At 36.5% G+C, this 27,955-nt stretch overlaps 1 protein-coding gene across 1 annotated transcript in view; it reads right to left on the bottom strand.

Annotated features, from left to right (window-relative positions):
• The window catches only part of GDPD1 (glycerophosphodiester phosphodiesterase domain containing 1), a 50,678-nt gene that overhangs the window by 7,228 nt on the left and 15,495 nt on the right, over positions 1–27,955 (bottom strand). Inside the window, exons 2-7 of the mRNA XM_027517327.1 lie at positions 26,619–26,661; positions 12,649–12,784; positions 10,301–10,346; positions 4,788–4,906; positions 4,182–4,271; positions 813–946 (exon numbers count right to left, since the gene is read on the bottom strand). Of these exons, the coding sequence (XP_027373128.1) occupies positions 813–946; positions 4,182–4,271; positions 4,788–4,906; positions 10,301–10,346; positions 12,649–12,784; positions 26,619–26,661 (568 nt within the window). The remainder of the gene's footprint in view (positions 1–812; positions 947–4,181; positions 4,272–4,787; positions 4,907–10,300; positions 10,347–12,648; positions 12,785–26,618; positions 26,662–27,955) is intronic.

The raw sequence follows: 27,955 nt of genomic DNA, 5'->3' as shown, positions 1-27,955 counted from the left end.
AACTCAAACTGGAAGACAAGCATGAAACACAGATGCTGAGTACAAGAGTGCTGACCAACTGCTTTTTCTTACTGATATTTTCTAATGATTGCTGTATGTTCAGCTTGATTTTTTATAGTTCTGTGGGGATGAAAAAAGTTCTCATGCAGGTGAAACCACATTTAAATGATCTCCCCAGAAGCTCCAGAGAAATTTACAGCTAGGAATGACATTCTAAGCATGTGAGATGAAGATCTTTGTTAAATAAAAATGATAAAGATAATTTAACGATAAAAGCTATCATTTATTGAGGGCTTATTTTTTGCCAGGCAATGCTCTAAGTGTTTTATACATTTTTACCTTCGTATTAACAGTAAATTAGTGTGTAAAAAGCAAGGCTTTATACCCAGTAGAGAAGTTACACAATTATGAAGTATCCGAGAATCCCTTGGACTACAAGGAGATCAAACCAGTCAATCTTAAGGAAATCAGTCCTGAATATTCTTTGGAAGGACTGATGCTGAAGCTGAAGCTTCAATCCTTTGGTCACCTGATGGGACGAACTGACTCACTGGAAAAGACCCAGATGCTGGGAAAGGTTGAAGGCGGGAGGAAAAGGGGACAACAGAGGATGAGATGGTTGGATGGCATACCAACTCGATCGACATGAGTTTGCGCAAGCTCTGGGAGTTGGTGATGGACACTGAGTCGGTGATGCCATCCAAACACCTCATCCCTCTGTCGTCCCCTTCTCCTCCCATCTTCAATCTTTCTAAGTCTTTGTCTTAGTTTTCCAGTAATTGCTAACTGATGAAAACAGGGTAATCACTTACTTCAATATGATAGAAGGCATTGGGATTTCAAAAAACTGTTCTCGAATGGGCACAAAGGGCAAGAGGCCAGTGAAGAACAGGCCAAGAACGAGCAGCACACGTTGTAAACTGAAGAGTATAGGAATTTCCGAATTCTAAAAGACACAAACAATATCAGAGGATTATTGCACAACCTTCAAAATTTCCCAAGACTGTATCTTGACATCTGTTTAAAGTATTCCCTAAATCATCAACATCCACTTCCAAATACACCACACTTAGAAATGACTGGTCCTCGACAAATGGGTCAGGATCTATGCTGGAGTCCTACAGTATAAACCGATACTCAAGTTTCTCCATTCTCCACTCTCCGCTTCTGCAGCACCAGTCCTGTCTGTTGGTGCTAGTCTTTATCACCAGAGATTAAACATATCAGATTTAATGGAACGAGATAAAGAAATAATGATATGAAATATTCAGTAACCTTCTACATACTCAATAACTATACGTATTTTTAAAATAGGATATGATACAGATATATGTTAATAGTGTTACAAATATTCACGTTTTCATCTTGCAAAACTGAAACTCCATACTAATATTAAACAAATCCCCATATTCCCCTCCCCCAGATCCCCCATGTCTATCTTTAAAACAAATAAAAATTTTAATACATTTGAATGTTTCTGTATAAAATATATTGAAAAAAATCATGCAAAAACATATTTTATTTAATATTCAGTCACTTAAAAATATATATTTATCAGCTACTTAGCTGTGATACAGGGGATGTTTTTTGTGGCATGCGGGATCCAGTTCTCTGACCAGAGACTAAACCCAGACCCCTGCAGTGGGAGTATGGCGTCTTAGCCACTGGACTACCACCAGGGAAGTCTCCATCCACTCTTTTTTAGATTTCTTTCCCATTTAGGTCATCACAGAGCACTGAGTAGAGTTCCCTGTGCTATACAGTAGGTTCTTCTTAGTTACCTATCTTATACATAGTAGCAAATATATGTCAGTCCCAGTCTCCCAATTCATTCCACCATCCTCCCCTTCTTTTATATTTTTAGCTTCTAGCATCTGGGAATTAAAGAGCTAATATGAAATTCTTATACATCGTAATTTAAGAATTATAAAAGATGCATGAATTACATAAGCATGTTCATAGTACAAATGACAATTATTGTTGAGACATTCTTCCTTAGGTGTTTGAAAATTACTGCTGAAATCTTGGGAGTTTTTAAATTCTAAAATGACAGAAGCCCAGAGATGTCTAGAAAAATACGTGAATCAAGGGGAATGTTCTGTGATTCTGGGCCAAAAGTGAACATGTTATTTTGAAATAATTATAAACTCACAGGAAGTTGTAAGATTATACTAGAGTCCCATTTATTCTTAACTCAGCTGCCCCATCTGTAACCAGATGTACCAAAACCAGGAATTGACAGTGATATATTACTGTTAGACTGTCCACCTTACTCACTTTTCAGCGTTTTTAAAACTTGTGTTCATTTGTGCATGTGTATAGTCAGATGCAGCTGTAATCCATGTATAGATATGTGTAATCACCACCAGTCAAGACACAGAACTGCTCCATCACAACAGAGAATTCCCTCCTGCTACCTCCTTAATTAAAAAATTTCATGTGCACCATTTTCACTTTACTGAGATAAATGCCCAAGAGTAAGATTGATGATTATATGCTAAATGTATGTTTGGTTTTCTAAGAAACTACTCATTTAATTAAGAGTGGCTATTTTATTTTACATTCCCACTAGCAATGCATGTGAGATGCAGTTTCTCCTCATCTTCTCCAGCATTTGCTATTATCACTGTTTTTAATTTGAAAAAAAAAATTGAAAAAAATGATGTAAAAAGGGGCTTCTTTGGTGGCTCAGATGGAGAGGAATCTGTCTGCCATACAGGAGACGCAGGTTCAATCCCTGGGTTGGGAGGATCCCCTGGAGAAGGCAACAGCAACCACTCCAGTATTTTTGCCTTGAGAATCCCATGGACAGAGGAGCCTGGCCAGTTACAGTCCATAGGGTCGCAGAGTCAGATACGACTGAGCAACTAACACACACACACAAAGATCAGCAGGTCATGAAGTCTCCAGTATATTATCTTGCTTTTGTCTCAGTTCTATATTCTTGGGGATCTGAAGTCACTCAGCCCATTGATTATTCTGTTCTGTCCTTTTGTACACAGATAAATAAAACTTATTACTTGCCTTAATGAGAACCTCATTACTTTTGATTGTACTTTTAATTATAATGGTGCTGATTTTGGATCTATGCTTTCCTTCTTTGCCAGGAAGGAAGGCCTTTTCAAAAGAATTTTTTGTATTTCAGAACTGTACCTTGTGTTATGATATTCCTACTGCATCATCACTTGTATTCTGAAAGAGAATCTTCAATGCTTAAGATTTTTTAACTGTTTGTATTTCAAATCCTCTTAGCTGACTATGAGCTAAATTTTCTTGTAGAGGCTTAGTATACCATTTCAAAATACATCCAATTTTTATAGATATATTTTCTTCAAACAGAAGCATTTCAATTGGTGGATGGCTGTAATTCAAAATACTACCTGATAATCTTTTCATACTGTCCATCCTAAAGGAAATCAGTCCTGAATATTCATTGGAAGGACTGATGTTGAAGCTGAAATTCCAATACTTTAGCCACCTGATGAGAAGAGCTGACTCATTTGAAAAGACCCTGATGCTGCGAAAGATTGAAGGAGAAGGGGACGACAGAGGATGAGATGGTTGGATGGCATCACCGACTCAATGGACATGAGTTTGAGTAAACTCTGGGAGTTGGTGGTGGACAGGGAGGCCTGGTGTGCTGTAGTCCATGGGGTTGCAAAGAGTCAGACACGAGTGAGCGACTGAACTGAACTGGATTGAACCTGATAACCATGATTTAACTCTATTTGGGAAGTAATGTAAAGAAAAGCTTGAGTTGTAAAGTTGAAGGACTAAATACTTTCCTTCATTCAAAATTATGCAAAAAAATTTTGCTTACCTAACAAAAACCAGACACTAAAAGACACACATATATACATAATAAAATGAATAACATGTTGGCAAACAACTAATATTATCATGTGAAAATAATAATTCTGTGAGCCAGTCCAATCATAGTGAACTTAATTGCAAGGTCCATTATCTACTAAACCTTCTATCTATAAATTCATTATGTCTATTAGTAAACTTCTGGTTAGCTGCTTCCATCCAATACTATCTGTCTTTGTAACAAGGCTATATGAAATAAGATATTTTAAAAAAATTATGGCTATAATTACTTAACTTTTATAGACATATAACAACAACAAAGATCATTCTGTATCTTTTTTTTTTCATTCTGTATTGTTTTTGAAGCTTACCTCTTTGTAGCACTTTTCTACAATTTCATAGCTGGCGTTACCCCACACTGTTATGTGTTCTCGTCTGTACTGCTTCACCAATTCCGAAACCTACATGTGAAAATTCAAAATTTTATTCATGTGACTCTTTGTAAATCCACTTACGTGATTTTACTTATAAAATGGATTACAACTATCTGCTGGTGCATAGTATAAAATTTTGAAAGAACTGATCATTAAATTCAGATTATTTCATAAAGTACAAGAAATTACATCTACCACTATATGATTTATCTAATAGAATACAACTGTTTAGTAACTGGACATAAACTAAGTACAAATGAAACAAGTGAAACTGGAAGAAGTTAATTACATAAATGCCACAGCCATGGGGGTTCACAGGAGCTCACGCTTATCTCAGTGACTGAGACATGACAAGTCACTCTGAAAACAGGCTTTCCTACAGTAGAGTGATCTCTTCTACCAGGGTAGTATTTAAAACAATGCTGGTCCCTAGAGTATCACATTTCCTTGAACATTATCAATCTATGCAGGCACCTGCACTAGCCGTATTTAGTTCGTGAAATCGGATTGCAACACGCTCAGAGGAGGCAATGCCTTAAGTACCTTCTTAATCAGCAAATTGTTGTTGACTTTGATATCGATGTTAATGGGAGTGTTAGGAAAGGCCTCAAAAACTTCCTTCAGTAATGGAATTCGGTTATCTTTTCCTTCACATTGGCATGCTGAGAAAGCAAGATTTTTAAATGTATTTTTAAAAGATCACTTTTTTGATGATTAGAAAGTTAAGAGTATGCAGTCATAACAGGACATTTACAAAATGATGCAAAGTATAAAGAAGAAAAGAAAAATCATCTAGAAATCCAACAAGTTAGATACAACCACTGAGACCATTTGGTGTACTTTCTCTCCTCTTTTTTCCCTATACATAATCTAATGATGTTATAATATAGTGTCCCTTCAGGTTTTAACTTGATCTTTTCACATAAGTAAAAATAAATGCTAGTATACTGTATTTATAATTACGATGAAAAGTTTTCCATTATACTTTTTGAGATAACTGTAGATTCACATGTAGTTTTAAGAAACAATATAGAGATTTATGCAGGGTTTACCCAGATTTCCCAATGGTAACCTTTAGCAAAACTGTAGTATGATATCATAACCATGATATTTACATTGATAGAATCCACGGATCCTATCCTGCAGTTATTATTTTAAATAAATTTAAGGGTTTAAAATTTAACCAGTCTCCTTGAAGGATAACATAATCTGTCACTCCAAAATATGCCATTTTGGCATAAGGAATCTTCTGAAGCAGAGGCAATTGAGAAGAAGCAGATACAAGAAAAGTTCTCTATGCCCATCCTCCATCTGCCTAAAAACAAGACTAAATTGTGCAAAAAATAAGCAACAACCCTCGACCCTTATCAGCACCAAAGGACTCGATATAACAAACTACTGATTAGTCTTTATCTTCCATCAACCCCCCATATTTACCCTCCCACCATTTGCCACTCTAGACATTCAAAGTCCTTTTTTCCTTTGTCTTATCACTTCTCTGAAAATTTACTGGATTTTGTTTGCTTGTTTAAGATGCTATATAAACTCAAGTTCTAGCCATACCTTTGAGTATTCATCCCTGAGTTTCCTCCATGACACATACACATTAGTAAACTTCTGTTTTTCTCATGTTAATCTTTTTTGTTACAGAGTCTAGATGAGAAACTAAAAGAATAGAAGAAAAAAATTCTTCCTCCCCTAGACCTTACTACTGGAAACTGAGGTTGTTTCTAAAGTTTTGCTATGATATCATCAGTAAATTTTTCAGACTGTGAATAATATGGTTAGGCAAGGGAAATGCATACTAATTCAGTAATGGGTTGAAGAATTATATCAATGCAGTTATTCAAAGAAAACTGAGTCACAAAAAATTAGAAGAGGATTTTTAATCATTCTTTTTATTTTCTGAGGGTTATTTTATTCTTTCCTTAGTTCCATTTGCTCTAATTACTTATATAATATACTATACATACTATATAACTATTATAAAATTTCCCCTTCCATCTGAAACTTCAATTCCACTAATGCATGAATAACAAAATTGTCAAAGATCCTTTATTTCATCCTTATTGTACAGCAAACCAAAACAAACAAGCATATCAAAAAAAGTAATTTGAGTCTAAGTTCTAAAACTTTTTAAAACACAGGCTCGTGTGAAAAGCAGCATGGGAATGGGAAAATTAAAAAAAAGAAAAAATATGTTATCATTTGTCTATTCTGTGTTCTATTCTTACTGCCTTTTTACTATGCCTTATAATTCAGATGGGGCCCTGGTTCATTCTGATGGGACTGTTAATCATTTGGCTTTGTCTCCCAGACACAGAGAAAGCACATAACCTTTCAAGCATAAAAATATGGACCACAGGAGATGTTGCCTAAAACGGATCCTGTACTTTTGAACTTATCAGAGGTCCATTTTTATGTGAAGAAGATGTGCTTGAGAACAAAGCTAACATGATGAAAATGGAATAAAGAAATGGAAATAAGACACAGACAAATTATTGCTTGAGCAACTGGAATCATTTATGTTTGAAGGCATATAACCTCTAGACTTTTTAGTTATGAGAAAACAATAAATTATTCTTGTAAACTTCTCTTAAACTATTTTCAGATGGATTTCTAGTACTGATAACTCAAAGAGTTTGGACTTAGACTACAGAACTGAACTATAAAAATTAATTATGTTAATATACAAAAATTTAGCTATAGTTTTTATCTAACCAGCCACCTTCCTTCCCTAGGAAAATTGCATCTGCTGCATTCTAAATTGTTCTGATTGGGTTGTCAAAAACAGGCCTTCTCCCCACTCACTCTCACAAGTAGGCAAATGACCTAGGTCTGCCCAATCATAACAGCCTGTCCAATCATAACAGCCTGTCCCTTTATCCACATGACTAGTTCAAGATGGACACATGATCCAAGTCTAGCCAATCAGTGCCTTTCTCTAGAACCTTTCATAAGTAAGGTCACAGTACAGGCAGGGGTCACAGTACAGGCAGGATGTGAATTTATAGTTGTCAGTGATCACATTCCTGCCACATGCCCCAAATCCATCTATAGTAAAAGAAGACCCAAGAGAAGCAGAACAATGGAATAAAGCAAAAGAGTCCTTTTATGTGCCCAAGGATCCCATAATGTTTAATTATGATCCTCTCTAGGATATGGTCCTATAAACTGGTCTCTGTTACTTATAATTTAAAAAGTCTGAACGTGATGTACTATTTGTACAGTCCAATATGGCAGCCACTGGCCACATGGGGCTATTTAAATTAAGATGAAATAGGGAACTTCCCTGGTGGCCCAGTGGTTAAAAATTCTGCCGTTTTATTACAGGTGGCGTGGGTTCGGGAACTAAGATTCCCCCATGCTGCATGGTGTGGCAATAAATAAATAAATAACATGAAATAAAATTTAAAATTCAGTTACTTGGGTATACTAACCACATTTCAAGTATTCAACAGTCACATGTGGCTATTGACTATTGTATCATACAGTACAAATGTAGGACATTTCTATCAGTATAGAAAGCTATATTTAGGCAACGCCATTCTAGCTAAATTTTTGTTAGCTTATTCAATGTGGAAAAATTAATTTTGCAGTCGAAAGAATTACCATAGACAATAGCTATTCACACCTAAGTAAGATGTACGCAAGGTTCAACTTGGAAAAAGGTCAGACAAAACTAACTTTGGAAAAGCAACATGACACATTACACAATAAGAATAATGTTGAATCAAATAGTGGGAGGGAAACAAGGAAATGAAAACGTGCTAAGAGAATGTGTGCTAACGTGATATGAAGATATTTAAATTAGATGACTCAGTCAGCACAGAATAAAGAGTTGGAGGAAGAAGTGTGTACCCAATATTGTTCAGGCAGAGAATAACTAGCGGGGCAATACTACCAAAAGGGAAAGAGGAAAATAACATGAAAACATGAACACTACATTCAGAGTGTACCATAGGACGTGCTGGTGGATGGAACACATGAAATGGCTCTGGAGCATACTAGAACTTTCAAACAGATCACTACAGTCAAATCTAGATCCAAACTACGTAATTTTTATGGAAAAGAGGTTATTTTCAAGTAAGCATGACAGATAAAAATAAACCCTTTAGTTAACACATTTTCATGTTCCTTCTTTAAGTTTACTTTTTAATGTAGCCTGTGGTACATCAAAGCACCTGTAAAAAGAAAACACTCAATTCTTCCTCACCTAAGTTGTGAACCACAAAGCAAGCAAGAGGCCTAAAATCTGTATTCCTCTGAGAGTTGATTCCCTCTCTCCCTTTTGCTTTCTCTCCCTTCCTCCAGTACTTGAAGAAAACAACAGTTCCAGCAGGGGAACAGAAGAGGAAAAAAACTGAACAACTTTCTGCCTAATCTGAGTCAAGTTTTTACACTACCATATATGTCTGTTTCAAATACAAAAAACCTCACGTGTGAGGCACAGCCTTTAAGCTAATTATGATATTACTTGAATACAATATGAATGAAGGATAATTATTGTTAATCATTAAATCTGAGAGTACATGGCATTGCTACTAACATGCGATTTGAAGAGACTCTGTAGCTACAGGGGCAGTATAGATAGCTGAACACTGGCCTGGTAAGGAGAAGACCTAGTTTCAAGTCCCAGGTCTGTCATTTTCTTGTTATATGACCTTAATCAAGGAAATTTACACATTTAGGATTCAGTTTACTTTCTGTAACAAGAGGAGACAGGGTTAGATGATTTCAAAGGTCTCTTCCCATTCAAAAGTTTTATGACTTATTTGGGATATATAAAACCAGGGGAACAAATTTTTTTTTTTCTTAAAGCATCTTATAAACTTTGTGAGGCTTTGGCTTTGCTCTCTACAAAGGAAAACTTGGGAAAAACTTCACTTAGGAAATTTTCTTAACTTTTCCAAGTCCACAACTGACACCAGTACTGAACAGCTCTGCAAGTTATAATCCTACTAATTATAAGAATGAAAGGTGTTTCATCAAATCAGCAAAAGCTTAATGATACTTACTTGGAAGGCCAAGTCAAAAAACCCCCCACAAACATCACATTGAAACGTCCTGTAGAGACAGCCCATGCAAACAGGTTTCTGATTTTTATTTGGCTCTCTAAGGTTTCTTCACGGGGTCGCAAAGAGTTGGACATGACTTAGTGACTGAACAACAGCAACAACAAGGTTTCTCAATCAAGGAGAAATTATACTGGCCAATTTTAAGTTTAGCTCACAGAGTGGTTACAGGTCTTCTTGAAAATTAGTATCAACAAGATCCTTGACATTTAACCAAGGTTTCAACTATATGTAAGCTTTACCAAGGACCATGACAAGAACATCATGCAGTTTTCCTGAGTTACATGTGAGTCAACTCAAAACATGAGGTTGGATTGTCAAGGGAAGGGCGCTCAGCACCTGTAACTCGAGGTGGTGTGTTTTCCATCCTAATGTAACTAACACATCGGACCAAGGGACATGTCTCTTTGTGGGAAATGTTCCCTCAAAAGAAAAAAAACAACAACTATGTTGCTGATTAGAAAATGAAGATGACTAGGAAATGGACGGTTTATTCGACTAACGGAATTCTTTTACTGATTTAAAATATGGAGTAGCTAAATAACATAGAATGAAAAAATTACAGAATCGGCAAGGATCTGAAAGGGGTCCCTTTAATTTCTTTTCATTCTTCTTATTTATGATGGATTATTTACTACAAGTTATAGTAATATTCTAGAATTTGAAGCTTTAGAAGTGCAAAGTATCCCTAATAATATATGAGTTTCTCATAATTAATATTCAGACTTAAATGAACTAAATTTAGATAGAATGAGTCATTAATAAATCTTTGGGCATCATCATCTCAGGTTTAGATATCCATCAAGATTTCAGATTTGTAGGCCTGTACAAACAAGCTTTGAGGGAAGACTTTTAGTTAACACTTCTTATCATAAATTATTACACATGTATTTCTAATTCTCAGCATAAATGAATACACTTAGTATATTCATAAATGAATATGCTAGTGTAAGCATTTTGTCTGCAAATGTAAATTATTACCTTTTTGAAATGAGACATCCAGTTTGCCAAGGTAAGGTGGGAGTTCCTTTAAAAGATATGATTGAAAAAAGTTAACTCTCAAAAAATAAAACGTATTTTAGCATCTTACATTAAGACATAAAGATTTGCTTCTTTGAAAAAGACAAAAATGAAATCTACAAATGTTTATATAGTAAACTCTTTAGCAGAATAGCCCCGGCAGCAAATTGACCGTATAATTACTGACTTTCGTGACTTACAGGAAATCTGTACTGATACAAACCATTTGTCAATAATAAATACACAAAGATCTCAGTAGAAAAATATCAGCAACAGACAATTCAAAGGGAAAAAAAATCATAAAGAAAAAATCTTCAAACTCATTAATAAGGAAATGCTAATTAAAATTTAATCTAGCAAATCAGGAAATTCTTTGTTTAATTATAGTGCCCCAAATGGTAAAGGTGTGGCAAAATGGAAATTCTTGTAATATCAGATAGAAAAAGTCTTTTAAACACTTTAAAAATCCAAGCTGGCAACAGCAACTTTCCATATATATTAAGAAACTATCAGGGATTCCCTGGTGCTCCCACTGGTTAGGACTCTGTGTTTCTGCCTCGAGGTCCTGGGTTCAATCACTGGTCAGGGAACTAGGATCTCACAAGTCACATGGCCAAAAAAACCCATAACTACAATATTCCTAATTTTTTATCCAATAATTTCCCTGCTGAAAGTTAATTTGTGTGTGTGCGTTAGTCGCCCAGTCATGTCTGACTCTCTGCAACCCCATGTACTATAGCCTGTCAGGCTCCTCTGTCCATGGAATTCTCCAGGCAAGTATACTAGAGTGGGTTGCCATTTCCTTCTCCAGGGGATCTTCCCAATCCGGGATCAAACCCAGGTCTCCTGCATTATAGGAGATTCTTTACTCTCTGAGCTGCCAGGGAAGCCTGAGAACTAATTTGGTGAAATAAATTTTTTATTAAAAAAATTTTTTTAAATGTGGACTATTTTTAAAGTCTTTATTGATTTGTTACAATATCGGTTCAATATTAGTTTTTTTGGCTGCCAAGGCATGTAGGATGCCAGCTTTCCAATCAGGGATTGAACCCACACTCTCTGCATTGGAAGCTGAAGTCTTAACCACTGGACCACCAGCGAAATACCAGGAAATAATTTTAAATATACAGAAAATTTTATCTTTACAAAACTTTATCTTTACATGCATATAAATAGATGTTCAGGGCAATGTTATTCCTAATGGTGAAAGTAGAACTAATTCAAATACCCAACAAATTGGAATGGTTAAAAATAACAATATATCCACTCAGTATAATAACTTCAGTCATTTGAAATGTTTATGAAAAATAAGCATAGAATCTGAAAAGGCTAAATACTGTATGATTCCAACTATATGATACTTTGGAAAAAACAAAACTATGGAGACAATAAAAAGACCAGTCATTGTCAGGGGCTGGGGAGCAGGAAGGATGAATAGCTAGAATACAGAGAATTTTTAGGACAGGGAAACTATGCTGTATAACATTATATTAGTGGATACAAGTTATTTTCATGTATGTCATATCAACGCCTGCAGAATATGCAACATGGAGAGTGAATCCTAATGCAAGCTATGAACTCTGGGTGGTGACGATGTGTCAGTGTAACAAATGCGCCACTATGGAGCAAGATGCTGATAGTCGAGGGAGGCTGTACCTATGCTAGGTCAGGAAGGATTTGGGAAATCTCTACATATTCTGATTAGTTTTGTGCGGATGTAACTGTTCTAAAGAATAAAAGTCTATTAAAAAAAAGGAAAAAAATGTACGTCATGCCATAATGTTAAAGTGTTTAAAAATACAATATAAATAATATACAATGAGAACACAACCATGTAAAAAACATTCAGAGTATATACAAAGATAGCTTCCTGTCGACAGAAGTTTTCTTCAGGTGGTAGAATTAAGCTTTGTTTTTCTTCCATTTATCAGTTTACTATAATAAGCATATAAACTACTAAAATCAGATTTTTAAAGGGTTTTTTCCTATTCCCGAAGACTAAAACTAGTTCATATATATAATCTGAATCAAATAAATTGTAGAATATTTGCAACAAGTTGAACTTCAGTAGCTTTACATTTGAGGACTTTGGTAATTTCGTTGAAATATTTATTAAAGTAAGTCTTCACAAATGTATGTAATGAATACAAAGTCTCACTGGAAGTCAGAATAGTTTTTTAAGTTTCCTTTGACATTCATTAATCTTTAACTTTTTTTCTTATTTACTGAAGTGCTATCTGGCACTTAGTGTTTTTAAAAATCTTATTAAAATACCTATTAGTTATTAGTTTATCATGCATTTAACTTACACAGTACTTGAGATCAGAGATGTTTACATTGATCCCTGTTGATCTCTTTAGGTTCTCATCATGTGACACTACAACTTGCTCATCTTTTGTGATATGGCAGTCCAATTCCAACATATCAGTTCCAATTGTAACTGCGCTGAAGAAATACAAAGAAAAATAATGACATTCTGAAACATAAGCAAACATTTAAGTTACGTACATTAGATGAAAAAGATCAGAGTGACATCAAAATAGCAGAAAACCCCATAATACTAAAATTTCTCAAGACTATTATTTATTATGAATAACTGATATGAAAATATTCTAAGTGAACTTAGAATAAATAAGAGACTGATGTTGCCTCCTTTCCATAACAAGCAATCCCTAATTTTGGCAACCCAAAATAAAGAAAAGGCTTCCCTGGTGGCTCAGTGGTAAAGAACCTGCCTGCCAATGCAGGAGATGGATGTTTGATCCCTGGGTTGGGAAGATTCCATGGAGAAGGAAATGGCAACCCACTCCAGTATTTTTGACTGGGAAATCCCATGGACAGAGGAGCCTGGTGAGCTATAGTTCATGGGGTCTCAAAAAAGTTGGACACGACTTAGTGACTAAACAACAACACAAATATAAAGGAAAGGACAGTGGACCAGAAGTTGAGATTTGGGTACCAGTTCCTACTTCGCTATGAACTTGCTGTGTAACTTTGGGTGAGTAAATGTCCCTCTCTGGGCCTATATTTCCACATCTATAAAATGAAAGCTTAAAGAACAAAAAAGGATGCCCACTTCAGCCACTTGAATTCAGCACAGGATCAGAAACTCTATCGGGGAAATTAAGCAAGAAAAAAAAAAAGCACCAAAACTGGAAAAGAAGAAGTAAATTTATCACTATCTGCAGATGACAAAGTCTCATATGTAGATACAAAGGTTCCACACACTACTGTCAGAACGAAAAAAACCCAGTAAATTTCAATACAAAACAAAAACACAAAAATCATTTTTATTTCTGTACACTAAGAATGAAAATCTGAAAAAGAAATCGTGAAACAATTTCATTTACAACAGCATCAAAAAGAATACAAATTTAGGAATTAACTAAAGAGGTGAAGTTATGACCAACCTAGATAGCATATTCAAAAGCAGAGATATTACTTTGCCAACAAAGGTCCGTCTAGTCAAGGCTATGGTTTTTCCTGTGGTCATGTATGGATGTGAGAGTTGGACTATAAAGAAAGCTGAGCGCCGAAGAATTGATGCTTTTGAACTGTGGTGTTGGAGAAGACTCTTGAGAGTCCCTTGGACTGCAAGGAGATCCAACCAGTCCATTCTAAAGGAGATCAGCCCTGGGATTTCTTTGGAAGGAATGATGCTAAAGCTGAAACTTCAGTACTTTGGCCACCTCATGCGAAAAGTTGACTCATTGGAAAAGACTCTGATGCTGGGAGGGATTGGGGGCAGGAGGAAAAGGGGACGACAGAGGATGAGATGGCTGGATGGCATCACCGACTCGATGGACGTGAGTTTGAGTGAACTCCGGGAGTTGGTGATGGACAGGGAAGCCTGGTGTGCTGCGATTTGTGGGGTCACAAAGAGTCGGACACGACCGAGCGACTGAACTGAACTGAGCTGAAAGAGGCGAAAAGCTTGTACAATGAAAACTACAAAACACTGTTGAAAGAAATTAAAGAAGATATAAATAAACACACAGACACCCCATGTTCATAGACTGGAACACTTAATATTGTTAAGATACAAATAGTATATTGATCTACAGATTTAATGCAACTCCTATCAAAATTTCAATGATTTTTTTTGCAGAAATAGAAAATCCATCCTAAAATTCATAGCTCAAGGAAGCTCAAATAGCCAAAACAATCTTGAAAAAGAACAAAGCTGGAAGACTCAAACTTTCTAATTTCAAACTTAACTACAAAGATTCAAAACAATGTGGTACTGGCATAGAGACAACATACAGACCAAGAGAAGACAGAGTCTAGAGATCTTCGCAGATATGGCCAAATGATTTTTGACAAGGATGCAAAGACTATTCAATAGGGAAAGGGCAGTCATTTCAACAAATGGTGTTGAGAAAACTGGATATTTAAATGTGAAAGAATGAATTTGAATTCTTACCTAAAACCATATCCAAAAATAAACTCAAAATGAATCAAAGATCTAACTGTAAGACCTAAAGTGGAAAAAAAAAAAAAAAAAAAACTCAGAAGAAAACATACAGGAAAAGCTTCGTTGAATTGGACTTGGCAATGACTTATTGGATATGACACCAAAAGCACAGGCAACAAAATTAAAAATAGACAAACTGAGCTTCTTCAAAATTTTAAAAGTTTGTGCATCAAAGGACATTAATAGACAACTCACATCAAAAGGCAACTCACAGAATGGGAAAATCACCTATCTATCTGATAAAGAATTAACATCTACAATACACACAAAACTCCTAAAATGAAACAACAAGAAAAACAATCAGAGTAAAAAATGAGTAGACATTCTGCAAAGAAGATGTGTCAATAAGCACATGAAAAGATGCTCAATATCACTAATCATTAGAGAAATGTAATCAAAATACTTCACTCCCATTCAGTTCAGTTCAGTCACTCAGTTGTGTCCAACTCTTTGCGACCCCATGAACCGCAGCACGCCAGGCCTCCCTGTCCGTCACCAACTCCTGGAGTCCATCCAAACCTATGTCCATTGTGTCCGTGATGCCATCCAACCATCTCATCCTCTGTCGTCCCCTTCTCCTCCCGCCCTCAATCTTTCCCAGCATCAGGGTCTTTTCAAATGAGTCATCTCTTCTCATCAGGTGGCCAAGGTACTGGAGTTTCAGTTTCAACATCAGTCCCTCCAATGAACACCCAGGACTGATCTCCTTTAGGATGGACTGGTTGGATCTCCTTGCAGTCCAAGGCATTCTCAAGAGTCTTCTCCAACACCACAGCTCAAAAGCATCAATTCTTCTGCGCTCAGCTTTCTTTATAGGCCAACTCTCACATCCATACATGACCACTGGAAAAATCATAGCCTTGACTAGATGGACCTTTGTTGACAAAATAATGTCTCTGCTTTTTAATATGCTGTCTAGATTGGTCATAACTTTCCTTCCAAGGAGTAAGCGTCTTTTAATTTCATGGCTGCAATCACCATCTGCAGTGATTTTGGAGCCCCAAAAAATAAAGTCAACCACTGTTTCCACTGTTTCCCCATCTATTTCCCATGAAGAGATGGGACCAGAGGCCATGATCTTCATTTTCTGAATGTTGAGCTTTAAGCCAACTTTTTCACTCTCCTTTTTTACTTTCATCAGGAGTCTCTTTAGTTCTTCTTCACTTTCTACCGTAAGGGTGGTGTCATCTGCATATCTGAGGTTATGGATATTTCTCCCGGCAATCTTGATTCCAGCTTGTGGTTCTTCCAGCCCAGCATTTCTCATGATGTACTCTGCATATAAGTTAAATAAGCAGGGTGACAATATACAGCCTTGATGTACTCCTTTTCCTATTCACTCCCATTCAAACAGCTATTAATAAAAAAGAAAAGAGGGAAGGACGTAAGAGAAGAAAAGAAAAACAAATGCCACAATATCGACAATCCTTGCAGACATTATGCTAGGTGAACAAAAGCAAAACTACAAATATTTTTTGATTCTTCTTATACAAGGTACCTAGGACAGTTTATTTAACAAACTATATCAGTGGTTATTTCAAATGCTAAAAGATGATGTTCTTAAAGTGCTACACTCAATGGCCAGAAAATTTGGAAAACTCAGCAATAACTACAGGACTGGGAAAGGTCAGTTTTCATTCCAATCCCAATGAAGGGCAATGCCAAAGAATGTTCAAACTACCACAGTTGCACTCATTTCACATGCTAGCAAGCTAACGCTCAAAATCCTTCAAGCTAGGTTTCAGCAGTATGTGAACCAAGACCTTCCAGACGTACAAGCTGGGTTTAGAAAAGGCAGAGGAACCAAAGATCAAATTTCCAACATCCATGGGATCATAGACAAAACAAGGAAATTCCAGAAAAACATCTGCTTCAATGACTATGTTAAAGCCTTTGACTGTGTGGATCATGATAAATTGTGGAAAATTCTTGAAGAGATGGGAATCTCAGACCATCTTGCTTGTCTCCTGAAGCCTGTATTCAGGTCAAGAAGCATCAGTTAGACCTGGACATGGAACAACGGACTGGTTCAAAATTGGGAAAGGAGTATGTCAAGGCTGTATACTGTCACCCTGCTTATTTAACTTATATTGAGAGTGTATCATGTGAAATGCCAGACTGGATGACTCACAAAAGCTGGAATCAAGACTGCTGGGAGAAATATCAGTAACCCAGGGAGGCAGATGACACCACCCTAATGACAAAAAGCAAAAAGGAACTAAAGAGCTTCTTGATGAAGGTGCAAGAGGACAGTGAAGAAGTTGGCTTAAAACTGAACATTCAAAAACAAAAATCATGGCATCCGATCACATCGCTTCATGGCAAATAGATGGGGGGAAAAATGCAAACAGTGACAGACTTTATTTTCTTGGGCTCCAAAATCACTGAGGACAGTGACTGCAGCCAGGAAATTAAGACGCCCGCTTCTTGGAAGAAAAGCTATGACAAACCTAAACAGCATATTGCAAAGCAGAGAAATCACTTTGTTGACAAAGCTCTATATAGTCAAAGTTATGGCTTCTCTGGTAGTCATGTGCAGATGTGAGAGCTGGACCATAAAGAAGGCTGAGTGCTGAAAAAATGATGCTTACAAACTGTGGTGCTGGAGAAGACTCTTGAGAGTCCCTTGGACTGCAAGGAGATCAAACCAGTCAATCCTAAGGGAAATCAACCCTGAATATTCATTGGAAGGACTGATGCTAAAGTGAAGCTCTGATACTTTAGGCACCTGATGCAAAGAACTGACTCACTGGAAAAGACCCTGATGCTGGGAAAGATTGAGAGCAAGAGGAGAAGGGGGCGAAAGAGGATGAGATGGTTGGATGGCATCACTGACTCAGTGGTCATGAGTTTGAGCAAACTCTGAGAGACAGTGAAGGACAGGGAAGCCTGGCATGCTGCAGTCCATGGGTTCTCAAAGAATCAGACACGACTGAGCAATTGAACAACAATGGTGGTTACCAGGGCTGTGGGGCGAGGAGGTTGGGGAATTATTTAACAGGTACAGAGTTTTATTTATTTATTTATTTATTTTTTCATGTGAAATAGTTTTATTTTATTTTATTTTATTTTTAAACTTTACAATATTGTATTAGTTTTGCCCAACATCGAAATGAATCTGCCTCATGTATACCCGTGCTCCCCATCCTGAACCCTCCTCCCTCCTCCCTCCCCATACCCTCCCTCTGGGCCATCCCAGTGCGCCAGCCCCAAGCATCCAGCATCGTGCATCGAACCTGGACTGGCGACTCGTCTCATACATGATATTACACATGTTTCAATGCCATTCTCCCAAATCTCCCCACCCTCTCCCTCTCCCACAGAGTCCACAAGACTGATCTATACATCAGTGTCTCTTTTGCTGTCTCGTACACAGGGTTATTGTTACCATCTTTCTAAATTCCATATATATGCGTTAGTAGAGTTTTAATATGATATGATTAAAAAGTTCTGGAGACAAAAGCCACAAACTTCTAGATATAAGATAAAATACATACTAGGGATGTAATGGATAACATAATGAATACAGCTAACTGTTGTGATGATATACAGCAAAACTGTTGAGAGTAAATCCTAAGAGTTCTTTTCACAAGGAGAATTTTTTCCTTTATTCTTTTTATTGTATCGATAAGAGAGGGTGAAGGTTAGCTGAATCTATTGTGGTAGTCATTTCACAATATATGTAAATTAAACCACTATGCTTTATGCTTTAAACTTATACAGTGATTGTATGTCAATTATTTCTAAAAAAAAAAAACGAAAAAAAATTTTGTAGAAATGGATAGTGGTGATGGTTGTATAACAATGTGATATACTTAATGCCACTGAACTGTACACTTAAAAATGGTTAAGATGGCAACTTTTACGTTATGTACATTTTACCATGATAAAACAAAAATATTTTAATTGTCTTTCAAAAAAGAAAAAACTTGAAAAGATCAGAACAGATAATTGCTAAGGTTTCTTTCCCCCTAAGATCTTATGACTGATACAGAAGGTATATCACAGTGGTTAAGAGAACAAACATTGAAAAGAAAAAAAAAAGGTAAACATGTGAGGTAATGGATGTGTTAATTAACTTGGTGAGAATCCTTTCACAATGTATACACTCTTATCATTCATTACATTGTGACATTCTGAATACATTAACATGTTGTCAATTATACTTCAATAAAGCTGGGGGAAAAAAAAAAGGCACAGACATGGGAGCCTGCATTCAAATCCTGGCTCTGCCACTTACTTGGGCAGTTGTTTAGCTTCTCTAAGTTTCTTTGCAAAGCAGTGATGACATTAGCTCTCTACACCTCCTTCCCACCTTGCTCCTATACTCCAAGCAGCCCCATGCTCTAAATATTTCTTTTGCCTGCAATGTCTTTCATAGAAAAACAACATACAATAAAATAACAGTGGTGCTGGAGAAGACTCTTGAGAGTCCCTTAGACCGCAAGGAGATTGAACCAGTCTATCCTAAGGGAAATCAACCCTGAATATTCATTGAACAGGCACTTCTCGAGTGAGAATTTCGAACTGGCCAATAAGTTTATGAACAGGTGTTCAACATAAAAATTCCACAGGGAAACAAATTAAAACCACAATGAGACAGCACTATATACCCAACAGAATACCTAAAATTAAAAGGAACGATAATAAGTTAGCAAGACAGTGGTGCAACTGGAACTCTCATACATTGCTGATGGGAGTCTAAGTTGGTAAAATCCTTTGAAAAATATCCACCTACCTTATGACGCCTCTGGAGAAGACAATAGCAATCCACTCCAGTGTTCTTGCCTGGAGAATTCTATAGACAGGGAGGCCTGCTGGGCTATAGTCCATGGGGTTGCAAGGAGTTGGACACGACTGAGCGACTTAACACACACACACCCTATGACACAGCAATTCAACTTCTGCTAAGTGTGTATCTTCTAAGAGAGATGAACTCATTTGACCATTAAAAAACATGTACAAGATTATTTCACACCTCATGGATGAATTTTACAGATGTAAATGGAAAGAAAGAAAAGCCAAAGTCAAAAGTATAAATACTGTATGATTACATTTATGTTATCAGGAACAGAAAAAAGTCAATCGATTGTAATAGAAATTAAAATAATGGTTATCTAGTGGAAAGGAGTTCAGACTGGGAGAGGCCACAAGGGTGCCCTCAGAGGTGCTAGAAATGTTCTATACTTTTATTTGGGTGGTGATTACAAGGGTGTGTATATGTATATTAAAATTATTTGGGTTTGTGCATATTACCAAATGTATATTATACACACTACAGTAACAGTTTAAATAACAGTTTTTAAAAAAGATTTATTTATTTGGCTGTGCCGGGTCTTATTAATACCTGGAGCTTGTGGAATCTAGTTTCCCCACCAGGGACTGAACCTGGGCCTCCTGCTCTGGGAGCAGGGAGTCTTAACCACTGGACCACCAGGGAAGTCCCACAATAACAGTTTTTGTAAAAGTCTTTCTTCTTCCCCTTGTCTGCTAACTCTTACTTGTTCTTTAGGTGTAAACTAAGAAACTAGCACTTCAGGACACCTTCTCTAATCCTTCCCTGTCCCCCGCATCCCAGACTGGATTTTGTACCCTATTCACCAATTATTTGCCAAACTGCCAGGACTTCCTGTACCACCTGTGTTTACTACGTCAGAGTACCTACCGCACTCTTTTGAATATACCTATTTATCTTCCCCTACTTGCCCAATTAGACAGAAAGGGTTTCTGGACCATGGCTCATTTACTGTTGCATTCCTAGTGCCTTGGCACAGGGCTGCTCACAGCATGTACTGAATTAATAAATGAAGAGAGACAGCTCTCAGTATATGTAAAAAGCCTACACAGCACTTTATGAATCAACTACCACAGATGACATTTTCAAGATAAAAAAGAAAGTAAACGTAGGTGGGGCAGGGAGAGAGTTTTAAGAAAAAAGAAACCTCTCCCTTCTTTAAAATTCAAGAATGGAAAGAGTAAGAGCTGAGTGAGCAGAGTGAGGAAGCAGGAAGGAAAAAACATAAAAGTAGGTAAATTACAGTTTGTATAATATATTCCCATCCATTTAAATTGTTTCCCAGTGTTTGTGCCTAAGGTCATGTCACTACAACTGGATACTAAATTCCTAGTGAGGAAGGGAATTTGTTCCATATTTTCCAATGTTCACAATGTTGGGTATGTTGCAGGTAATCACACATTTCTAAACGAGCAGAATGAAGCTATGTAAATGTTCATCAGTGATGATCCATCATTGTTGTTCAGTTGCCTAGTTGTGTCCGACTCTTCGTGACCCCATGGACTGCAGCAGGCCCGCCTCCCTGTCCCTCACCATCTCCCAGAGTATGCCCACGTTCATGTTCATTGCATTGCTGATGCCGTCCAGCCACCTCATCCTCTGACGCCCTCTTCTCCTTCTACCCTCAATCTTTCCCAGCATCAAGGACCTTTCCAATGAGTTGTCTGTTAGCATCAGATGGCCAAAATACTGCAGCCTCAGCTTTAGCATCGGTCAATAGTGATGATCCAAAGCCACAATGAATTGTTTAGTTGCTAACTCATGTCTGACTCTTTCTGCAACCCTATGGGCTGTAGCCCGCCAGGCTCCTCTGTCCATGGGATTTCCCAAACAAGAATACTGGAGTGTATTGCCATTTCTTTCTCCAGGGAAATCTTCCCAACCCAGGGATCAAACCCGTATCTCTTGCGTCTCCTGCACTGTCAGGCGGATTCTTTATCACAGAGCCACCTTGGAAGCCCTAGTGAACACCATACGTCAAAGAATAAAGCATTCACATGGAAGAGCATTGTGGATATCTAAATGAAAAAAAAGTAGGCATGGTATGATCCCTCTGATGTAAAATAAAGTGTGTGTGTGTATGTATACACTTTATATGCCTGACAAAATTTATCTTTGGAGCCAACTACTTGAGAACTGTCTTACTTGATCTACCTCTGATAATCCAACCCCATCAGCATCCCACTCCAAAAGAACTAATGGTCACTTGCTGCCATGTGCCAAAGTCTCACACTGCTCCCCTACTTCTTAAATAATCTTCCCTTTTAGTGCTCTGATTATCACCAGCTGCTAAGAGAAAAACAAACCTGGCTCATTAATATAATTCTTACCAAGACAGTAAATAACTGTTAACCGTTTGTGTCCTCTTCTAAAGAACATCCACCTTTGAAAAGACTGCAATTGTGTGTTTGCTAGAACCACAGATGTGTAAAAATAAAATCTAAAAATAGGCAAAAATAGGTTTTAGGTTGGTAAATGTATTTTTCTATATTTTAAATTTTCCTTAAATATTGTTATACTGTATATAGCTTTTAGTTTTTGTTTTTTTTTTTTAAGAATAAAAGGGGACTTCCCTAGTGGTGCAATGGATGGGAATCTGCCTGCCAGGGTAAAAACAGGGGTTATCTATATTATCCTGTATTTAAATCTATATTTCCCTGTATTTAAAAATACCTATACATATTACCTAAGAAATTTTTCTAAGTATGAAGTTTGCCTTTAGCTGAAATGTTAGCTGTTTTTAGAAATGTTTAGGAATTATACAAAAAATATTTTTTATGATTACCTCTTATTGCTGCTGCTAAGTCACTGCAGTCGTGTCCGACTCTGTGTGACCCCATAGACGGCAGCCCACCAGGCTCCGCCGTCCCTGGGATTCTCCAGGCAAGAACACCGGAGTGGGCTGCCATTTCCTTCTCCAATGCATGAAAGTGAAAAGTGAAAGTGAAGTCACTCAAGTCGTGCCCGACCCTCAGCGACCCCATGGACTGCAGCCTACCAGGCTCCTCTATCCACGGGATTTTCCAGGCAGGAGTACAGCTAATAATCAAAATTTAGAATAGTAAGTGTATGTAGGACAATCTGTAAATTATTCTAATAAAGTCATCTCAAATTCAATACACAAATAGCTAGAACACAGCGAGAAAAGAAAACTATTTTTTAAAATCACTTTAGCCTTCAAACTTTCCCACAAATAACAATATGTATCTACTTCAACTGAAACACCAGACATTTTATAGCTGAATTTCTTTTTTTTTTTTTTTTCCATGCCCAGCACACACACAGCGTGGGTTGGGCTGTCCAGGGACAGAGGGACGATGTTCCGGAAGGCCATGGCACAGCCCTCTGGGCTGACTACCCCCACCCGGCACGGTAACCTCTGACAACCCCAGCTGAATTTCTGATAAGCTGATGACAAACACAGAAAAAAGTTAGGGAAGGCAAGATTTCAATATTTCTGGAAAAAGAAAAGAAAAACTCTAGCTCTAAAAGAAGAAGTGAAATTACTTCAAACTCCACAAAAACTATGTGTCAAAACTTACAACAGACTCTACGTTAAAGAATTCATTTGAATCTCATGTATTCCTCAAAACATTGAGGTTATATTATTTCCACTTCAGAGATGAGATAATTAGTATTGTATTAATTAGACATTGTAAAAAATTTTACCATGAGAATCAGGTCACTGATTAATTACTTTGATTGTCTGCCAACTTACGCTTCCAGCTATTGCTAATACAATTTGCTTCTTTCTTTTACCATTCATATTAATACCACAGGGATCAAACTGTCCTGTGGGTATTCACAACAGCAGCCTGGTTTAATAACCTAGTTTTATTAGCTCTTAAGAACCACACTTTACATACTCAAGGGTTTACTGGCTCTGTGTGTGTGACTGTATGTGTGTGTCTATCTTTGTAGTACAATTTTTTGGTTTTCGGTTCCATGCTTATTATAAATGGGGTTCTGCCTCTAACTTCTGTTAATAGTCAGCTTTGTTCCTGAGTGCTCCATTCCATATATCATTCAGTAATTGACTAGGGAGAGCCTATTAGTACCAGAGCTAGATCTAGGGACTGAGATCAATAAGGAAAATTCTTATTCTCAAAGAATCCCAGAAGAGCCATATTCATAACTTAAGAAAGAAAGAAAGTGAAGTCACTCAGTTGTGTCCGACCCTTTGTGACTCCATGGACTGTGGCCTGTCAGGCTCCTCCGTCCATGGAATTTTCAAGGCAAGGATATGGAGTGGGTTGCCATTTCCTCCTCCAATTCCTAACTTAAGGTGTCTGTAAGATAATTTTCAAATTTATTTATTTACCTATTTTTTGGCTGCACTGGGTCTCCATTGCTGCATGTGGCTTTCACTAGCTGTGGCAAATGGGCTCAGTGTTATGGCATGTGGGCTTGGTTGCCCTGTGGCATGTGGAATCTTCCTGGACCGGGGATCGAATCTGTGTCCCCTGCACTGGCGGGCAGATTCTTAACCACTGGACCACCAGGGAAGTCCATGAAATTATTTTACAAGCCAGATTAAATAACTTTTTACAAACTGTGAAATATAATTATTTCTCTTTGTCAGTACTAATTACTTTAGCCCTACTATAACATAATAAATACATAATGAATTAATTTTCCATATACTCTTAAGGTCCTTTCAGTTTTCTAGATGTAGCTTGTCCATATAACCTCAAGTTTTAACCTCAAACATTTCATATTTTTAAAATGAGCTTCTTCTTCTCCACCAAATGATAGCTTTTCTAGTCCTGATATCTTTTCAATTTTCTGATTAATTTTAACCAGGCTTCCCATACCAACTATTTATACTTTCTTTAATATCATCTTTACCTCCATGTCATAATATACATGCTTTTTCAGTATACACAGATATCAATATATAAATAAGATTTAAATATATGTAACAAGTAAGATCTAAGTTTTAGCTGCTCATTGTATTTTCACTATTTCTTCTTCAACTACTTATCCTATCAAGGATAAACCATACTTAAGCACAGTGTCTGTCTTTTGCCAATTATGGATTATAACTGTTAATTTTTTTCGTATACAATACTTTGAAAATAGTATGCGTAAACAGCTTTTTCTTGTTATTCATGAAGTAGGTATATTTAAGAAAACCTTTCTAAGTGTCCTAGTGGTTAAATAAATAAATATTTATAAATGAAAGTACAATTATAAAAAGTACTTACTGACAATATACTGATGCATTAGACAAAAGAAACAAAAACCCAAATCATTACTACCACCACCACCATCAAAAATATTTTAAGTTTAAAATTAAAGCCTATTTGGTTTAGGTTTTATATAAATTCCAAAGTCAATTAGCAAACAGCCATACAATAAAAGAGTTAAACAGCCTTAATATATGGAAGAGGTGCTTTCTTCTTTTAAAGTACCAGAAAAACCTCCAAAAAACTAGAGTTATAGAAAGCTACCACATGATAGAGAAGGCTGTGGTACTTTTCAATAGTTACTGCTTGAACAAAACAATATAAAAACAAACTGCTTGAAGACAGGAAATGAAATGTTGTATCCAGCAGGTAAAAATCATCTAAATTAGACATTCTTTGAATATAAAAAAATTTTTCAGGGGATCAAAATCTTCAAAGATAAAAAAAATATTTAGGTACCATCCTTAGAAATAATGTATTATACAAATGCATCATCCTTAGAAATAGTTTATTATACAACTCAGTGTCTTAATTTCATAAGTAAGAGTGGCTGGTAAAGATTTAGCAATAATACATGGAGAAAAACTTACAAAATAACATACTTTTACATACAGAATGCTAAAACCACTCAGTCATGAGCAGTTTCTCCCCCAAGTAAAAATATATCACCACATCACAGGCAAAAAGTATCTGATAAATGATAGTCAATGTAGGTGTGTGTGGGTGTGTATATGTGTGTGTGTGAATCACAGTGAAAATTGTTCACATAAAATTAAACATATATTTTGTTACAGGAGCTAGCTACATAATCTCAGTAGAGAAGATAAAGTAATTTACATTATTCTGCTTCACCATCAGTGACAGGAGGAAAGAATTTGCATTTTAGAGCTGTAAGAGATTTGAGATTACAGTCAAAAGGCATCATATTTTAGAGGAGGAAGAATAAGCAATGCCAAATATAGAAGGATAGGATTTAGACAAAATGACTATGGAAAAGCAGTACCTCGGGACCTGAAAACAGGAAAAAAACTCTCAAGTGTCTTTGGATGATGAGAAATAGAACTAAACCTTAAGCCAAGTTATCCTGATTTATTAGCCCCAATTGTGTACATAAAAATAGTTGAAAATTATATAAGAAAATATTTTCCTTAGTAAATATGCATAGTAATGTTTTTCATGGGGGTTAACTTACCAAGTTTCCTATCTTATTTTTCAGGGAAAAGAAAACAGTGTTCTCAGCATTACCACAGACTGATGATAAGCAATTACTTTAAGACCAAGAACAAGGTAGCAATCCGCTTTCGTTCTTGTCTCTCCTGCTGCTTCTCTGTGAGGTGCTCTAAAAGACCTCCATGGGAAATATGAATAATTCAAAAACTGGAAAAAATAATTTACCTTTTTAAAAAAAAAAAAATCAATTACTCCTAAGGCTTCAAAGAAGAAAGACCAGATAACAGGTCGAGGTCTGTGGAAGAATTACTGAGTAGACACATAACCCTACACATAAACAAGAGCCAATGTAACAGTGTTTTCCTCTTCTCTTTCTCTCTGAGACTAATTAGCATTATGCACAGTATGCGCCTTGTTACAAACGTCTTCTTTCAGCTCTGGCACTATAGTGCCAACACGCACATCTAGTTTTTCAGTTAAGCAGAAGACAAACGCTTGTTAGAACACTTCAGACTAACTAACTAAAAGAAAAAAAGATTTTAATAAAACAGAAATAACTATCACAAGCAGATGCTACATGTATACTATCCTTACTCTGTGAATCATCACTTTAATGATAAACTGTAAAAGAATGCCTTTTTATGTACTTACTGTTGAAAGGCTGCCATTGTATTCTCCAAATTTTCTCCAGCACCTGTGAAAACATTAAATTGAAGCTAATTTGAATGTTTTATTTTCCCCCCAATTCACCTTATATATTTCAAGTAAATCATACATTTGGTACATATGAGGTAGATACTACAAGTGTTTTAAAGAAGGTAATGGCATTTTGCATTGTTTTTAGGGGCACCAGAAGAATCAGGGCTTCTCAGGTGGTTCGGTGGTAAAGAATCCACCTTGGTTAAGAATCCACCTGCCAATGCAGGAGATGCAGGTTTGATCCCTAGGTCGGGAAGATACCCTGGAGGAGGAAATGGCAACCCACTCCAGTATTCTTGCCTGGGAAATGCCATGGACAGAGGAGCCTGACCGGTTACAGTCCATGGGGTCGCAAAGAGTCAGACACGACCGAGTGACTGAGCACAGCACAGCACTGCACAGGAAGAATCAAAGATCAAAACACAGTCACAGCAAGCAGTGGGGTTAGAAGAACCTAAGTGATTTTTAAGTGCGTTAAACAGTACATTAAAAATATCCATCCTTAAAATGAATTAATTTTTAAAATACACATCATAACTAATGGCATTGGATTCAATGAAATAGCGAATATTCAATAAAACTAAAAATTATTGCATTGTTATTCCTACTCCCATCATTATAGTAACTGGTGCTTCCACTTACTGAAGTAATAAGTAATACTGAAATTACAAAAAAAAGACACAGATAAGAAGTATCTAATTGCCTCTTTTAGCTAATACTATATACTAGGTAGACTCAATTAGCATAAAATATGCAAGCCATAAGTTTTTAGATATTTTAAAACTAAAAGATTTTGGTATTACTAAATGATTAATGGAATGCACAGGAAAAATACTTTGGAAATATTTTCCCAAATATTTTGGAAATTTTTTTTTCCAAACAGTTTTTTCTCAACAAAAATAAGCACTTCAAGTTTATGGTACTGTTCAAGTAACAGCATTACAATGTTTTATATACAATAACATTTGAACATAGTTGCAAGGGTATTCAATTTTTCTTCTTTTATATTGTTAGATTATATTTTTATCATAATCTAATTAACAGTGAACAGAAACATAAAGTATGAAGAAGTAAATATATTAACCTAATGTTCTAAAAATGCTATCAATTTGGCAGAGAGAAAGGGACACCCTTGTGAAAAAAGCCTCTTCGACTTTAGGTTCACTTTTGTAGAGTCGATGTATAACAAAAGACTGATGAAGCAAATATAGAGAATAAAGTTTTTTTTCCAAAGTAAGTGGTCTTTTTTAGGTTAACTGATTTTTAAAAGTCCAGTCAGTGCCTATCTT

The sequence above is a fragment of the Bos indicus x Bos taurus genome, chromosome 19, assembly GCF_003369695.1.
Source record: "Bos indicus x Bos taurus breed Angus x Brahman F1 hybrid chromosome 19, Bos_hybrid_MaternalHap_v2.0, whole genome shotgun sequence".
Taxonomy (NCBI): Eukaryota; Metazoa; Chordata; class Mammalia; order Artiodactyla; family Bovidae; genus Bos; species Bos indicus x Bos taurus.
This window is presented reverse-complemented; position numbering and strand designations above follow the sequence as displayed.